The sequence below is a fragment of the Ranitomeya imitator genome, chromosome 1 (genome assembly GCF_032444005.1).
Source record: "Ranitomeya imitator isolate aRanImi1 chromosome 1, aRanImi1.pri, whole genome shotgun sequence".
Taxonomy (NCBI): domain Eukaryota; kingdom Metazoa; phylum Chordata; class Amphibia; order Anura; family Dendrobatidae; genus Ranitomeya; species Ranitomeya imitator.
Genome location: NC_091282.1, coordinates 737,153,204 through 737,172,416, shown reverse-complemented (window position 1 = coordinate 737,172,416; position 19,213 = coordinate 737,153,204). Strand labels below are relative to the sequence as shown.

General features: G+C 41.3%; 1 protein-coding gene across 5 annotated transcripts in view; it reads right to left on the bottom strand.

Moving 5' to 3' along the window:
* SYT16 (synaptotagmin 16) overlaps window positions 1-19,213 on the bottom strand; it is a 97,101-nt gene that overhangs the window by 6,603 nt on the left and 71,285 nt on the right. For 3 of the 5 annotated variants that reach the window (XM_069733770.1, XM_069733745.1, XM_069733781.1), the window contains 4 exons: window positions 13,610-13,822; window positions 11,505-11,731; window positions 7,432-7,866; window positions 5,500-5,689 (listed from right to left, as the gene is read on the bottom strand). In XM_069733770.1, the coding sequence (XP_069589871.1) occupies window positions 5,500-5,689; window positions 7,432-7,866; window positions 11,505-11,731; window positions 13,610-13,822 (1,065 nt within the window). The remainder of the gene's footprint in view (window positions 1-5,499; window positions 5,690-7,431; window positions 7,867-11,504; window positions 11,732-13,609; window positions 13,823-19,213) is intronic. The other 2 variants (XM_069733754.1, XM_069733762.1) reach the window with 1 other exon arrangement.

Here is a 19,213-nt window from a genome sequence, read left to right as displayed (position 1 = left end):
TGCAATGACCAGTTCAAGCAAAGTATATGTGGTTTCATAAAAACCCACTTTCCGATTAAACACACTGTGGACACAGTTGTTGTGCATTTTGGGTGTCATTTATTTTCTCTATGGGGAGCCTGAAAAAACACAGTTGCGTTTATAAGAAACAAAATCTCAGTGTTTCTTCCATTAAAAATGTATTTAAAAAATCTGCTGTAAATCGAAATCAAAAGACGCATTAAAAAAAAGTGGGGACAGCAAAAACACAGTTAGAGCAGATTGCTAATACGTATTTTGAGGCTAGCAGGAAAAAAAAAGCTGAGTTTTGCACATGGGAATGTGACACCCCAGGAGTTCGGTTGTCACAGTGGTATTGCCTTCCTCACGGGGATGATGATGCCATGCTTGGAAGCGAGGAAGGATCCCTTTAACAGGTAGCACATACACACAACACTGTTCTGACTTCAGGCCAGAAGGGGAAGCTCTGATCCAGTTTGTGGGTGGCTTCTCTATATATTCTGGCTGGAGGAGTTAGAGTTCAGTCTGTCAGAGAGGAGTGAGGAGTGGAAAGCTGGGGCCATGCAGACACGTGGTTCTGCAGCTACTGGAAAGAGAAGAGAGGAACAGAGCAGTCTGTGAGAGACTGCGAGGGGAGAAGAGGCAAAGGAGAGGAAAGATACTGGGAGTGGAGCTGCGAACAGGCTCACTCCAGAATCAGCACAAGTAACCGGAAGCTGGAATTCTGAGGTTGTGGGGGTAACTGTATGTCCCACAGCAGAAACCAGCGGGCAGGAGATTTCAAGTCACCTGTCCACCATTACATCCGAAGGCACATCAGCATATAGAGCTGGGAGTTGCCGCAACCAGGGACACCTGTAAAAAGGCTCAAGTTGCCTGCCATACGGATTAGTGTCCTACTTAAAGGGACAGAGAGAAAGTGAGGACCTTGTGTGAAGCCTTAAGCAGCAAGGGACTTAAACAACAGCTCAGTAAGGAAGGCTTCCAACCCCACCTGGCTAGGGGGATTCCGAATCGTTTCCAGGCTGGCCAGACCTCACCACCTGTGATCCGTACCCTGGACTGTGGCTGCATACCACCAGTAAAAGGTAAAGAGACTGTAACCTTGTGTCCTCCAATTCTTTCCGGCACTACACCGTCTGTCATCTTTGCCTTCTACACTGAGAGCCCTGGGAACTGAGCTCTACCTGTGGGGAACTATACCACCTCTGCTGCAATACCATCATCCCCAGAGAACCCCTTTAAGCAGCATCTGCCATCCCTGGCCGAATATCACAGGTGGCGTCACAAACTTTATTCTTTATTCATAACAACCCCTTTAAAGACCTTCCCTTTAACTTGAACGCCCAGGACCATAGACTGGGTCGCTGCCACCGTGACACATCCCTTTAAGAACCAGCCCGGTACTGAGTACCCCTCGGCCCTAGCAGGCGCTCCAGGAACATGGCCTTATGCTGTTTTATGTCTGAACTCTTTACAGAAAAATGTCAACCTTTTGCTATTTTTACTGTCAGAAATGGCCCCTTTGGAAGAGTCAGTCCACCCCGCAATATTGATGCCGATTTGGTTACATGTGAGTGCAGCACCCCAGGTGACTGGTTGCTGCAGTGATGTTGCTTTCCTTTTGGGGAAGGTAATGTCATGCTCAGAGGCAATGGAGTTCTCTTCACCAGGTAAGGCACCCACACACAACATATTCCAAATTCAGGCCAGGAGGGGGAGCTTAGGACCCGGATTCAGGGGAGCTTCCCTAAGCTATATGATCCTGACCTGGAGGAGGAGCTAGAGAGTTGGTCCAGGGAAACTGAAGTAGAAGGAAGTCTGAGAGAGCAGAAAGAGAGGCCTGGTAGCCACGAGAGAGCGGCAACCTCTGGAAGGAGTGAGAGAACCTGAGGGGTTGTTGTATGTAGAGGAGCTGGAGAGGAAAGGAGAGGAACAAGGCTCAGAGGGGATCTGTGACCGGGCACCCTCAGAGCTGATGCGCAGTACCGGGTACCGGGAGCCGAGGCTTTTGTGGGACTCTGAGACATAGAGCAGAACCGGAGGGCCGAGAACTGTATGTAATTGGCCCACACCACACCTGAGACGCAGCAGCACTTGAAGAGCCCGGGGCATGATAGAGTCCCTGTAAAAAGGCTCAAGCTGCCCATCATGCAGGTACCTGTCTCAGGACAGGGGGAATAGAGGACTCTGCAGAAAGCTTCAGGCAGCAGGGACTTCATATACAGCATGCACTAGTTGGAAAGGCTCACGGACCTCAACTAGGAAGGAGATTCTCCCATTGCCTCAGGCCGGACCACCACCACCCGTGCCTGGTAGCCTGGACTGTGGCCTGCCAACTACAATAAACCAGGTAAAGACTTACAAGTTGTGTCCTTTACTCATTTTACTGGCCTACACCATCATCGCCATACACCTTGGGACCCCTGGGGACCCCACTTCACCTGTGGGAAGCATTACCATCATTCCTATGACAACATCCCCCAGAGGACCCCTTTAATGCAGCGTCGGTGCCACTATTGACCGAACACCACAGGTGGCGTCACGATAGACTCATTTACAATATCCCTTTAAAGACCTTTCCCCTTTAATTGGACACCCAGGGCCACGGACCGGGTCGCAGCCACCGTGACATCCCCTTTAAGACCGGACCCGGTACCGAGTACCGAGCTGCCCTGGCAGGGCGATCCATGAGCCCAATTGGTGGTCATTTACTGACCTGGTTAGACAGGGCAACAAACATTCAGCGCCTCCTCTAGTAGCCACCTCTGTCCTCCTTCCCTGCTTCGTGTGGACGACGCGTCCTACGTTATCGTCATAAGTATGCGCAGGCATACTTTGATCTGGCCTGCTGAGAATAGACCAAAGTTCTTTAATGCGCAAGCGCCGACTTTATGTCATCGGTGCTCTATGGCTTCTCCCAGCGAATGCGCATTACAGTACTTTGCTGTGCAGAGCGAAGCGAACTACACCTGCGCAGGAGCAAAATTGGGGACAATGTGTAGATGACGCAGGCCACGTCATCCACATGAAGCACAGAAGGAGGATGGCGATGGCAATGAGAGAGGAGGTGCCGAAGCAAGACCAGAGACGAGCATCGGACCGGACCGCACCGAATGGGGAGATTAGCAAAGGTATTTGTTGGCTTTGAGGAAGAGGGGGTGAGACTTATAGGCATTAAAGATGGTGGCTGTAATTTATATTGGGAAAACCTGGTGACAGATGCCAACTGGGAGGTCAACGTACAGAACGTACAGATCTATTTTAATTGTAAACTGAGTCTACGATGGTTGATGATTTGCCAGTGAAAGCAATAACCAGCCAAGCTTTTGTCCTTTAGCAGCTACTGTAGAGAAAATGTAATAATACACATGCGTCCAGAAAAAAAAACCTATATAATATATATTTTTTCTTTTTTTTTTTTTACACTTTTTCCCCATGGAAGCCTTTACACCACTGCATGACTACACAGTAGCATTCTTTAGAGCTCTCCATTTTGGGTATATAAAAAACATATACCGTATATACTTGAGTATAAGCCGAGAATTTCAGCCCATTTTTTAGGCTGAAATTGCCTCTCTCAGCTCATACTTGAGTCATACCCAGGGGTCGGCAGGGGAGGGGGAGCTGGCACGGTCCCTGCACGTCCCTCGTTCTCTGGGCACTGTAATGAGCAGTACCATGTGACCGCTCAACACAGGAAGAACCTGCCGGCGCCCAGAGAACCAGGGACATGCAGGGACCGCGCCAGGTGCAGGTGAGTATAAAAAGGGGGGGGGGGCAGTGCGCGATATTCACCTCTCCTGGTTCCACTGCCGGGCTCCGTCTTCCGGGTCCTCTGCAGTGAGGTTCAGGTCAGAGGGGGCGATGATGTGATTAGTGAGCACGCCGCCCTCTGCCTGAACAGTCAGTGGTGGAACGCAGAAAGGTGACTATAACAAGTGCCAGGGGCCTGAGCAACGTGAGGTATGTGATTTTTTTTTTAATCGAAGCAACAGCATATGGGGCAAATGTCTGTATGGAGCATCTTATGGGGCCATAATCAACATTTGTGAAGCATTATACAGGGCAATTGTCTGTATGGAGCATCTTATGGGGCCATAATCAGCATTTCTGCAGCATTGTATGGGGCAAATGTCTGTATGGAGCATCTTATGGGGCCACAATCAGCATTTGTGGAGCATTATATGGGGCAAATGTGTCTATGGAGCATCTTATGGGGCCATAATCAGCATTTGTGGAGCATTATATGGGGCAAATGTGTCTATGGAGCATCTTATGGGGCCATAATCAGCATTTGTGGAGCATTATATGGGGCAAATGTCTGTATGGATCATCTTATGGGGCCATAATCAGCATTTGTGGAGCATTATATGGGGCAAAGGTCTGTACGGAGCATCTTATGGGGCCATAATCCACATTTGTGGAGCATTATATGGGGCAAATGTGTCTATGGAGCATCTTATGGGGCCATAATCAGCAGTTCTGCAGCATTGTATGGGGCAAATGTCTGTATGGAGCATCTTATGGGGCCATAATCAGCATTTCTGCAGCATTGTATGGGGCAAATGTCTGTATGGAGCATCTTATGGGGCCATAATCAGCATTCCTGCAGCATTGTATGGGGCAAATGTCTGTATGGGGCATCTTATGGGGCCATAATCAGCATTTGTGCAGCATTGTATGGGGCAAATGTCTGTATGGAGCATCTTATGGGGCCATAATCCACATTTGTGGAGCATTATATGGGGCAAATGTGTCTATTGAGCATCTTATGGGGCCATAATCAGCATTTCTGCAGCATTGTATGGGGCAAATGTCTGTATGGAGCATCTTATGGGGCCATAATCCACATTTGTGGAGCATTATATGGGGCAAATGTGTCTATTGAGCATCTTATGGGGCCATAATCAGCATTTCTGCAGCATTGTATGGGGCAAATGTCTGTATGGAGCATCTTATGGGGCCATAATCAGCATTTCTGCAGCATTGTATGGGGCAAATGTCTGTATGGAGCATCTTATGGGGTCATAATCAACATTTGTGCAGCATTATATGGGGCACATTTTAATATGGAGCATATTATGGGGCCCATCATGAACTGTATGGAGCATTATATGGGCTCCTGATTTAATATGGATATTCAAAAACACTTAACCTACTGATATCTCTATTAATTTTACTTTTATTGGTATATATTTTTACTTTTGACATTTACCGGTAGCTGCTGCATTTTCCACCCTAGGCTTATACTCGAGTCATTAAGTTTTCCCAGTTTTTTGTGGCAAAATCAGGGGTCTCGGCTTATACTCGGGTCGGCTTATACTCAAGTATATACGGTAATAGAATCATGTTGTGTACAGTTTTTAATGCTGGTCCTCTAAATGGGAAGCTGCCATTAAATACGGTATATTGGCCTTCAGATCTGTCTCTATTGGGTGAACGCCGTATCCTTTCAAGCACTGTTACATAATTGATATTAGCTGATCGTCTACTTACCAGGTGGTCTATTGATAGCGAGGTTCCGAAAATGACTACCTTTGATCATCTGTACAGAAAGCCGCCCTGTGGTTGCATTATATGATAACCCTACTAACAGCTCGGGCACCCCACCGTGCGACAGAGATTGGGAGGATGAGACGCTGTCGCTGTGAGAAATGGCCGAGAAACTCAGCTGGGAATCCCCGCTCTAGGAAGAAAAGAAGAAAGGGAGAGAAGATTTGTGGCATAATTAAAGGAAAAGTCACAAGAATGGTGGATATCTAATTTAAATATATCCAGTATATAGTTGTCCAACACTAGTCATTCTGCCCAATTACCATCACAACATGCAACCCCCCCCCTTCCAGCACAAAGGTTATAATATACAACCTACTTTACGTGACTACTACACTTCACTATAATTAAAGTGACAGTCTCTGTACAAATCCCTAGTTAGACCGCACATGGAGTACTGTGTCCAGTTTTGGGCACCGGTGCTCAGGAAGGATATAATGGAACTAGAGAGAGTACAAAGGAGGGCAACAAAATTAATAAAGGGGATGGGAGAACTACAATACCCAGATAGATTAGCGAAATTAGGATTATTTAGTCTAGAAAAAAGACGACTGAGGGGCGATCTAATAACCATGTATAAGTATATAAGGGGACAATACAAATATCTCGCTGAGGATCTGTTTATACCAAGGAAGGTGACGGGCACAAGGGGGCATTCTTTGCGTCTGGAGGAGAGAAGGTTTTTCCACCAACATAGAAGAGGATTCTTTACTGTTAGGGCAGTGAGAATCTGGAATTGCTTGCCTGAGGAGGTGGTGATGGCGAACTCAGTCGAGGGGTTCAAGAGAGGCCTGGATGTCTTCCTGGAGCAGAACAATATTGTATCATACAATTATTAGGTTCTGTAGAAGGACGTAGATCTGGGGATTTATTATGATGGAATATAGGCTGAACTGGATGGACAAATGTCTTTTTTCGGCCTTACTAACTATGTTACTATGTTACTATGTCTAGTCTGACAATTAAAATGTAAAAATATTGAGGTATTGAGAAAAAGATTAGTACATTTACCTGGTGCTACCCTTTTCATTTTTTTTTTTTTTTTTTTTTTTTGCACCAGTCCACTTGTTTCTGGACCCCTTTGTCTTTTCCAAACCTGGCCATAGTCCTTCAGCCACATCCGGAGTCTGAAATGCTATCTGTTCTCTGAATGGCCAGCACTGCATATAAAAGTACAGCTGGCCAATCAGAGAACAGGGGGTGTGTCCCAGACTACCAAGGACCCTGTAGTCTGAGAAGCAGTGCAGCCATGTTGAAGTGTTGAAGGGGAACCAGAAATCGGCAGATTGGCAACACAAAGAGTGAAAAATAGAGCAATGGGTATACAACATGTTTTTAATCATTTTCTGGATAATAATACATTTTTAGGTCAGACTATAAGTCTCCAATAATAAATTACTTCAGGCACTTATATTCAGAGAAAAGAGGGTACCCCATAGGGAAGATCACCATGGGCATTCATTGTAGTGCTGGACAGAAAGGCCATTTTATAAAACTGATATACCATAAAAGTCTCGCTTGTGGATATGCACCCCCTGTGACCACCCACCAACCTTAACAACATAGGTTTCCTTGTAATCAAACACCATTTTAATCAATGAGAGATACGGAAATAATTGCCACTCACTCATGTTTCTAAATCTCACCGATGTGGCCTCCTCTTAAGTCGAATGTTGCTGTGGCAAGCAGACGGGTATCTACAATAACATATTTGCTAACATATTGGGTGGTAAAATAGGAATGTTTAAGTTCTGCCAAAACCAGAATGGAATGACCACTTTTAGATAGGGTTTATTTAAATTGTGCCCCCTTTCAAAATATTCACTGGGATTATTTCCAAAAATTCAGGACTGTTTGCAGAACACCTTTACTTACACTTAAATTGCTCCTTGGTTCTAAGACCAATGTCTTTCTGATTTCCTCATCTGGCTTAACCTTTTTTAGTGAGAAGAGCTTTTCGCCCATCATTTTTTCGCGAATCCTCTTGTGTACAGCATACAAGCGGAAGCGCAGGGCATTGTTCGCTATTTCCTCCAGCTCCAGTTTATTGAATGTAAAGGTCTCATTAAAGACCGGCTGGGGACCTTTCTGGATCGCGGTCTTCCTTCTTTGCTTTTTGCTTGGTAGCAATACAACATGGACTTGCCAAGAGTTTACTCCACTCCGATCCTTATCTGGGACATCTTTGGCATCCATGATGGCTACAGTCAACTTCTGACTTGCAGCTTTGTAATAAAGTGCCACTTCCAGGTCTCCACATTTGGAAATTGGCACATGGATGATTGGAGAAGCAAGGTCATCCACTTGTTCCTGAAGGCAAAATAATGTTGTATTAAATGGGTAGTCAAGGATTAGGAAAACTTGGTTACTTTTGAGAAAAAAATTGATAGAGCAACATGTACTAGATACATATACTTGAACCAACAATGATTTCCAAAAATTAAGAATATATAGCTAGATGCTGGTTACCGCCCAAGCGCAATTTTATATAACTGGAAATCTCGAGTGATGCCAAAGGAGTTTGGGAGTTTTGTAAGTCAAATATGGTTTTTGAATTGATTGACTTTTTCTGTGACCACACCAGTCACTTTAAATTTGATTTACCCATTGAAGTAACATTTGACTACTTAAGGGGTTGTCTTTTCAGTAAAAATCACATTGAGTGTGTGGTTGTAGCTACAGGTACCCCCCGTTATACAACTGTCTTTAGAGTAAAGGGTCATGGCCATCCTCGCACTTCTCCTGAGGATGACAAAGGTGTAATACAATGGATAATGTTAGCGGCGTGCTCTGTCCCGAGCACCGGCTGAGGGGTGCCATGCGCTCAGTGACCATGACTATCACGCACGGGCGGAAGAGAGAAAGCCAAGTACCGGACATATGCTTGCAGCCCTCCCTGTCAGTTGCTGTCAGTCAAGTGCCCCGGCCTTGTTTGATTTGGTCGCACAGGTTTATGGACTAGGGGCTCAGCGGAAGGTACCTGAGACCGACAGCTGCCGCCAGAAGACCCTCTTTTAAAGGACCCCATTTGTGGACATTTTCCAGGCTGCTGCCGGCGTTGCAACCCCTGCGGAATCATCTGCGGAGGAGGACCATAAATGACACGATAAGTTTGAGAATTGGACTGCTGTTATTCTGTATTTGTTGCTCATTTAATTTCCCTTTTAACGATTCATCTCCCTGCAAGGAGTTTATTACTTTGTTAGATTTAACTGTTAAATTTGTTAACTCTTGCTCTGCCTCTTGTCTGTCACTACATCACGCAACATGCTTACAATGCTCTGCAGGTAAAAAAAATTTTTAAACATTGTATCTTTTTGGGGGGAGTGTGGCTAAAGGGAGAAAATGAAGTTTTTTTCTCCCTGGAGCCTCTCAATTACATTCATCGGAGTGGCGCTGGGCTGTGGGCTTCCCTGCTCCTTGCTTGGCAAGGAAGATGTCAGTAGAGGATTAGTTGGCTGATTACAGTGCGATTATAGTATATTCAGTACTGTTAACAACTCCGGCACCACCCTGATTTGTTATCAGGTGAGAACTCTAAAGAGCAACTGCTTTGATAGTGGACAAGGTATGATGAATTGATCCCAGACACATGGAAAGGGTAAAATTTGGGCACCATAATAAAGTCATGGTTTGATATTTGCTATGGAACCACCTCTCTTTTGCGTATGCCACTGTCTTCCAGTTCAGTTAGGCAGCAACCTCCTATAGAAGCTGTCATGGAGCTTCTCGTAGCAGTCATCCAGCTTTCTTTTCTTGATCTAGCAAAGGTATCCCATTATATTTACTTCCATTATTGTAACTGGAAAGTGGAGAAATTGTACATCCTCTTCCAGTATTCCTCCGGGGCATAAAATTACAATGTACAGTTCACGGAGGCACAAACAACTCTATTCTACGTCTATAAAGCACTTAGCAATTTGGCTTATATAATTACAATGCCAAAACAATTGAAGTGTATGCTAATGTAATATTATTCAAAATGTAAATGGGATAATCAGACCATTTGGCGCTCAATGCTATAATTATAGGTGGTGGGGGGTTTATTACGCAGCAGATAGGGGAAAATAATTCAATGGAGATGCAGAGCAGGAACAAGCGAGTCTTGATTAAAAACAATTTATAGGTAGATGATCATCTCCTCTCCTTGCTATTGAGTTGGAAAGTTTAACCAAGCACTGGATTAATGATGTAATGGTTTCCATGGATAATGGTTAACTTCACTAAAAGTAGACTAAATAGGATTATGTGTGAGCATGATCCGAGGGCAGGCTGTGCGGTAAATTGAAGATGGGGCGATGGTTCGTCTTCTGTAAGGGAAGTCCAGCTTAAAAGCTCATCTTTTCCAAGAAGACCTATCTGCCCTTTTTTCATGGTGTGCTATTCATAATGGATGAGATTACCTTAAATGAAATGAAAATAATACAGAGAAGCTCTGGATGGAAGAAGTGTAGAGAACGCAGTCAACAATCAAATGAGGCTGGATTAATGGATTAATGGCTTATATTGACTGGTTTTGTCCTTTTTTTTGTTTTTATTTTTTTTCATTTTTGCTTTTTTTTAATATTTTTATAGCTTCCGTCACAAGTAGTCCCTGTGCAAAAAAGTAAATGCTGCCCACACACATTACAGTAAAGTTGACCAAACCAGGAGGGCCAACTGACCATCGAATGTGTATGGAAACTCCCAACTCTCCCAATAGGGGATGAGAAAAATTGGCAATGTTGAACGACAAAGTCCAATTCTATTGATCCTGTGGGAGATAAGATGCCTCCAGACTTGGTTGGCAGGGACTTAAGGTCCCCATAAATGTAAGATTAACACTGGCCAAACCCAACAGGATCAGCAGTCTAAAGTGTATGGGGGGGCCCCAACAGATGATGTTGAGGGAGCTACGAATCCATCATGACTGATTTCAGACTACAAATCCATCTCTAAAGATGTTTCTCCCATAGAGAACACAGGAGAGCTCAGAAAGTTGGGAAAGATAGCTACCGACCAAACAATAATTCGGCCAACGGCTATCTAAAGTGTATAAGGCTTTACTCCTCTTTATGGTTAGCCAAGCGTGGGGGTTAAGAGAGAGACCTCTCTCTGATGAATGTGCCAGCAACTATATGAGGCACCATTCTCCTTACTACAGATCTGTAGGCACACGTGTGCCTTCAGATAATGTCTATATATGGCACTCTTGCATATTTTTTCAAGGGCAGAATCTTCATAATACGCCATCCAGTGAAATAAGACATGACTTTCTTTCAGAATCTTTTGTAGGGTTAAAAAAAACCAACATGCCTCCATATTAAATCAGAGTCATTCAGTAGTACGGTTGGGCTCACAGTCTTCTATAGGGGCTGCCTTAAAGGTTATTCCCAAATTAAAAGTTGTCTCTTATAAATTTGTGATTGGTGAGAGTCTGGTCACGGGTCCCCCCATCGTTGCCCACTGATTAGCAATGGAACTGCTGGAAAAAGCTAAGTGCTGTACCCAGCTATCTTTATAAGTCCCATAGACAATGGATGGCTCGCATGCACAGACACTGCGTCATTCTTGGGTTGGTGGGGGATCTAAGCAGTTGTACCACCACCGATTACAAAGTTATCACCTGTACTGTGGACAAGCAATATGTTTTAATGTTTATGTTTTTTTTCAGGTCTAGCTCCCAGTCCCTTAGATGTGTGGTCACCATTAAGTCTGCAAGAGCTGAGGTTGCTCTTATAGGGTGGTCTTTGGTTACGGTTCAAGGAAGAAAGTCCTGATTTCTATGATGTCCATATGCTCATATATGACATCTGTATAAAAAGAGCTTGTCTTAATGAGGCAATCAAAAACCATCCTATTCTTGTACTAACACCTCAGTACTTAAAGTAGTCTACTAGGTGGGTTAAAGAAATGTTATCATTGTGCATGGTCTTCCTTTACTTTACCATCCCGGATACAAGTCTTACCTCCTGACTCCAACCTGATGAGTTATCCGTAGCATCATGTTCCTCAAAGCCATCATTGCTGAAAGCAGTCTCCATCTCTTGACTTCCGTCTGTGACCTGACGACTACAGACGGATGCAGCCTCCTGTCTGGCGGCAGTTTGACTCCCACCAGCCACTGATGCTGGGGCAGAGTGTATGGATACATGATCGTCTCCGTTGTAGGACTGGTAACTAAGAATATCCAAATCTAAACAGAAGACATGACCAGAGCAATCAAATCTATTTTGTTCTCTTAGGCTTCACCAGATAATGGAATTTTTTGTACTAGGGGTCTAAAAACACAAATGTAAACTAAAGGCTGGCACAGTGATCAATACCTAGCTTTCACAAATTTTATTTTATTCATCGACATAGACCTAGTTGTATAAGGTCTTGTTTTTCATGAGACAAGTTGCAGTTTTGGATAGTGCCATTCATTTTTCCTTATTATAATGTACTCGAAAATTTAAAAAAATAAAAATTTCAAGTTTGGCAAAATGGTGAAAAAACAAAATTCCATTTATTTTTGAGTTTCCATTTTACAGCATTCATTGTTATGGTAAAATGATCTGGCAACATAATTTTTCAGGTCAATACAATTATGTTTTTTGGTGGAGAAAAAAATTAGGCATTTAAAATATTTTTTATCATCATTTTCTAAGATCCATTACTTTTTTTTAGTTTTCCTGTGATTGTTTTTTTATGTGGCTAGCTGACATTTTCATTGATACTATTTTGGAGTACATAATCCATTTTGAACACTTTCTTTCATTTTTCAGTGGAGTTACGGAAAATTAAAAATGGCAATTTCGATTAAAATTTATTTTTTTTACAGATTAGACTTTTGCAGAAGTGAAAATTAAAAATGTTTCTTTTCTCACTTTTTTAATGTCTGAATTTTATAAGGGAAAAGGGGGTGATTCAACTTTTTAATTTTTTTATTTATATTTTTTCAAAACTATTTTTTTCACAGATTACATTTTTCTATATTAGTTCCATTCTGGGACTCAAATTTAAGATTGTCTGATCGCATGTTCTATATACAGAAATACCACGGTATTGTCATATATATAGCAAATGTCCTGGTCTTCTGTGAAGCCCAGGTAAGCCAATCAGCGCTCCACGATCACATTGTGGGATGGCTGATAGGCGCCCGGGCAGGATCGCTGTACTTATATGCCGTTTCACTGTTTCCAGAAATTGACAGCAGCATTTTAGGGGATTAAGCAGCAGCAATCGGCACAAGCTCCAGTCGCTGCTGGTACCCGCTTATGTCTGTGGTAAGCTCAGTTCCTGAGTCTGCGTTCTATACACACTTGATATTGGGCTTATGGTACTATTATCCTTGGCAAAAAACTGAAATGTGCTACCCTACATTATGGGTTCTAGATACAAAGTTATAGTAGCTCAGCCTGTAATAAAAAATAAAATGAAAAAAAAAAAAGACACAACACCAACAGACCCAGTTATGGTCAAGGGGGTCAATGGTAACTGCTTGAAAATGGATATGGCATAGCTATTACAGCTTCGGAATAAATAAATCCGAATAAACGCCACGATGCTCAAGTATACAGAGCCTTTTGAAAGCAAATATGCAAATATATATAGAATATTATGTATATATACATGTTAATATATATATATATATATATATATATATATATATATATATATATATATAAAACAACATGTATATATTTTGCGTGAGTACATTAGATATAACAGTAAATAGGTTTTTGAATAAAAGAGCAAATAAATACTCTATAAACTGTAAACTCCAGCCATTACATTTACCACTAGAAATTCCCACAACATAAAAGCATTAAAAAAAAGACACAAATAAATACACAAATCACAAAAACTCAATAAATATGTAATAAAATATAGAGATATCAGAAATATAAGAAGCATAAAAAGAGGTGAAAGAACACACACTGAAAAAAAGATGGATAAAATAAGGTAACGGTGGTCAATGGGCACAAAGGAAAAAAAAAATAACGTGGGTTTTTTTTTTTGGTTCATGCTCCAAAAAATGTGAAAATGCTGCAGATTCAAAAGAAAAATACGTCAGTTTTCCGAGCAATACCTTCACATTCAGAGGCCTCTGTGCTCAGCTCCTCGTGGTTTGACAACAGGCGGCTGAACTTTTGCTTGCCTTCAGAGCCGGCCTGTGTTGCCTTTTCAGACACCATGGAGCGAAAGCTCTGAGAACGCGACACTGATATCTGAAACTGCTTAAACACTTCTTCATCACTGTCTGAAGATGTAGTTAGTTCGTCATCCTCCCCATAACTGTTCACTAGGAAAGATAAAATACAAAGTCTAGACTTTCCTTTTGGCCGAGTAATAACCTAGAACAGAGGTCCCCAACTCCAGTCCTCAAGGCCCACCAACAGGTCATGTTTTCAGGATTTCCTTAGTCTTGCCCAGGTAATAATTGCATCACCTGTGCAATGCAAAGGAAATCCTGAAAACATGACCTGTTGGTGGGCCTTGAGGACTGGAGTTGGGGACCTCTGACCTAGAAGACCTGCATCTCATGGGGTCCAAGCTACCTGCAGCCGAGGTACCCATGACCCTAGGGCTTCGCTTAGCACCTTGTGACCACATCAAATCTCACAGCTTGGTCTCTATTGGTTGCAGGAGCCTGATTTAGATAATTGTAGGGCTATTTTAGACAAGTAAATATATGTTTAGTTTCTAACCTATTGCCCTCCAGCTACCGCAAAGCCATTCCTCCTGCCACTGCCAAAAACATGCTGGGAAAACTAGGTCACAGAAGTTGGAGAGCAACATGTTGAAGACCAATGCCAGTAATTGTCATTTGGATCCCATAATGCACTGCACTCTGGTTATTGCTATAAATGGATTAGGAATTTCAAATAAATGCAATACCCAAAATATTCAAAAAAATGTAGATAATTTTGCACTTTTTTTTCTAGCACATGACTCTTCAGTAATCTGAAATCTACCGAACCAAAATATTGAGGAGAGAGTAACTGGCAAAGTACATGACAGAACGGAGAGCGTACCTTACGGGAAAGAGAATCTGAAGGAGAAAATACTTGAAGGGAAAGAGTACCAGACAGATCAAAGAGTACCCTACAGGAAAGGTAACCTGATTGAGGAGAGAGTTAATGACAGAAGGGAGGGAGTACCTTACAGAAAAAAGGGAACCTGATTGAGGAGTGAGTACCTGGCGGAAAGGAGAGAGAGTACCTTACGGGAAAGAGAACCTGACAACAGAGGAGACAGCACTTTAAAGTGAAAGAGAGTACCTGACAGATCAAAGAGTATCTTAATGGAAAGAGAACCAGACAGGAGAGAGTACCTTACGGGAAAGAGAACAGTACTTGAAGGGAAAGAGAGTACCTGACAGATCAAAGAGTACCTTCATGGAGAGAGAACCAGACAGGAGAGAGTACCTTATGGGAAAGAGAACAGTACTTGAAGGGAAAGAGAGTACCTGACAGATGAAAGAGTACCTTCATGGAGAGAGAACCAGACAGGAGAGAGTACCTGACAAAAAGGAGAGGCTACTAAACAAGAAAGAGGAGAGAGAACCTGAAAAAAGGGAGAGAGTACCTTAAGAGAAAAAGTACTTAACAGACTTTAGAGTACCTGAAGGGAGAAAGCACCTGACATGAAAGATTGCCAATATAGGTGAATATAAGCATATCCTTTCATGACTATCTGATAATCCTGCACATGATTAATTTGATCCTGTTAATAGACCCTCGTGGAAGGGTAGATTACCTGATGGGAAAGAGTACCTGACAGAGAATTAAGTGCCAAAAGGGAGAGCATACCTGACATGGTCACAGTTCCTTCTGGGAGAGAGTACCTGAGTTTTCCTTCTATTAGTACGTTACTATACCTTTTATATGACCATCTAATCCTCTGGCACACCTCTGATCCTGCTAATCCCAGATTAAAGGAATATATTTTGTTGTAAAATGGAGATCAATACTGTAAATTTGCTTTAATGGTTATTCTCTACAAAGGTGTGAAATAACCTCATATTGAGCAGTGAATGAAAACAGACATCTTCGCTGTAGAAGGCATCTACTTTATCAATCGGACCCATTACCACATGGATCCTAGAAGAACTAGTTTCCTCATTGAGGTGTGAAGCGCGACATGTTTCTAATTTATAGTTCCTAGTAAACTCATGAATGTTGATCCAGCCAAAAAAATCCATCAGAAATAAGAGAGAGAGAGAAAAAAATCAATATTTTGGTCCTTCTTTCCTCGCTGATATTCATTAATAGACTTTGGAGAACATTTTAGCCTCTTATGTCAATAAAAAAAAGGTTTTGCACAGCGCCTGAGCCAGAAGTGCCATTTTATGTCCTTGAATAGAAAAATGGGGGCACTTCAGAAAAGCCTGCGCTGGATAAAAGGCCGAGATCTGCTGCATATGGTTCTGCACCATGGCTGCAAAGAACTCAAGAAAAACATCCTGATAAAAGTCAACATTGGAAATGTAACGGGTTCAGCTCTTGATTACTGAATATGATGTACTTATTATCCAGACATCAAATCAGACTCCCGCTGGGACTGAAGTACCAGGACTGATGTGAAGAGGTTATACGGGACTTGTGCGTGCATAGTGGGACGCCATTATCTGGAGACCTCAAGAAAAACTCTGCGCTGTCCACAGGAAACCGATATTAGTGAATGTCATTTCAACACTGGGCCCCTACCAGCTCCCACCGCCACACTCATCTATGCTTGGTGCTTCCCTCTCCCCCATCCTCCATCTTTATGTGGGAATGGGGTCAGGGGCATTACTTCACCTAGGACAAAACTATGTCCCTTTTCTAGCTACCATGTTTTCCCAATAATAACACCGGGTTTTAGGTTACTTTTTTGCCCCAAAAAATGGGTTAGGAGTTATTTACAGTGGATGTCTTATTTTTTCTTTCCATCAATAGCAATCCACATTTACTTTTGAACAAAAATATTAAAATATAATCATGTCATCACATACACATGATTATACATACACATGATAATATACATACACTGCACATGCATACACATGATAATATACACACACTGCACATACATACACATGATTATACACATACTGCACATACATACACATGATTATACACATACTGCACATACATACATACACATGATTATACACATACTGCACATACATACATACACATGATTATACACATACTGCACATACATACATACACATGATTATACACATACTGCACATACATACATACACATGATTATACACATACTGCACATACATACACATGATTATACACATACTGCACAAACATACACATGATTATACACATACTGCACATACATACATACATATGATTATACACACACTGCACATACATACACATGATTATACACATACTGCACATACATACATACACATGATTATACACATACTGCACATACATACACATGATTATACACATACTGCACAAACATACACATGATTATACACATACTGCACATACATACATACATATGATTATACACACACTGCACATACATACACATGATTATACACATACTGCACATACATACATACACATGATTATACACATACTGCACATACATACATACACATGATTATACACACACTGCACATACATACACATGATTATACACATACTGCACATACATACATACACATGATTATACACATACTGCACATACATACACATGATTATACACACACTGCACATACATACACATGATTATACACATACTGCACATACATACACATGATTATACACACACTGCACATACATACACATGATTATACACATACTGCACATACATACACATGATTATACACAAACTGCACATACATACATACACATGATTATACACATACTGCACATACATACACATGATTATACACACACTGCACATACATACACATGATTATACACACACTGCACATACATACACATGATTATACACATACTGCACATACATACACATGATTATACACATACTGCACATACATACATACACATGATTATACACATACTGCACATACATACATACACATGATTATACACATACTGCACATACATACACATGATTATACACACACTGCACATACATACACATGATTATACACACACTGCACATACATACACATGATTATACACATACTGCACATACATACATACACATGATTATACACATACTGCACATACATACACATGATTATACACATACTGCACATACATACACATGATTATACACACACTGCACATACATACACATGATTATACACATACTGCACATACATACACATGATTATACACAAACTGCACATACATACATACACATGATTATACACACACTGCACATACATACACATGATTATACACATACTGCACATACATACACATGATTATACACATACTGCACATACATACACATGATTATACACACACTGCACATACATACACATGATTATACACATACTGCACATACATACACATGATTATACACAAACTGCACATACATACATACACATGATTATACACATACTGCACATACATACACATGATTATACACACACTGCACATACATACACATGATTATACACACACTGCACATACATACACATGATTATACACATACTGCACATACATACACATGATTATACACATACTGCACATACATACATACACATGATTATACACATACTGCACATACATACATACACATGATTATACACATACTGCACATACATACACATGATTATACACACACTGCACATACATACACATGATTATACACACACTGCACATACATACACATGATTATACACATACTGCACATACATACACATGATTATACACATACTGCACATACATACACATGATTATACACATACTGCACATACATACACATGATTATACACATACTGCACATACATACACATGATTATACACATACTGCACATACATACACATGATTATACACAAACTGCACATACATACATACACATGATTATACACACACTGCACATACATACACATGATTATACACATACTGCACATACATACACATGATTATACACACACTGCACATACATACACATGATTATACACATACTGCACATACATACATACACATGATTATACACATACTGCACATACATACACATGATTATACACATACTGCACATACATACACATGATTATACACACACTGCACATACATACACATGATTATACACATACTGCACATACATACACATGATTATACACATACTGCACATACATACATACACATGATTATACACATACTGCACATACATACATACACATGATTATACACATACTGCACATACATACACATGATTATACACACACTGCACATACATACACATGATTATACACACACTGCACATACATACACATGATTATACACATACTGCACATACATACATACACATGATTATACACATACTGCACATACATACACATGATTATACACATACTGCACAAACATACACATGATTATACACATACTGCACATACATACACATGATTATACACATACTGCACATACATACACATGATTATACACATACTGCACATACATACACATGATTGTACACACACTGCACATACATACATACACATGATTATATACATACTGCACATACATACACATGATT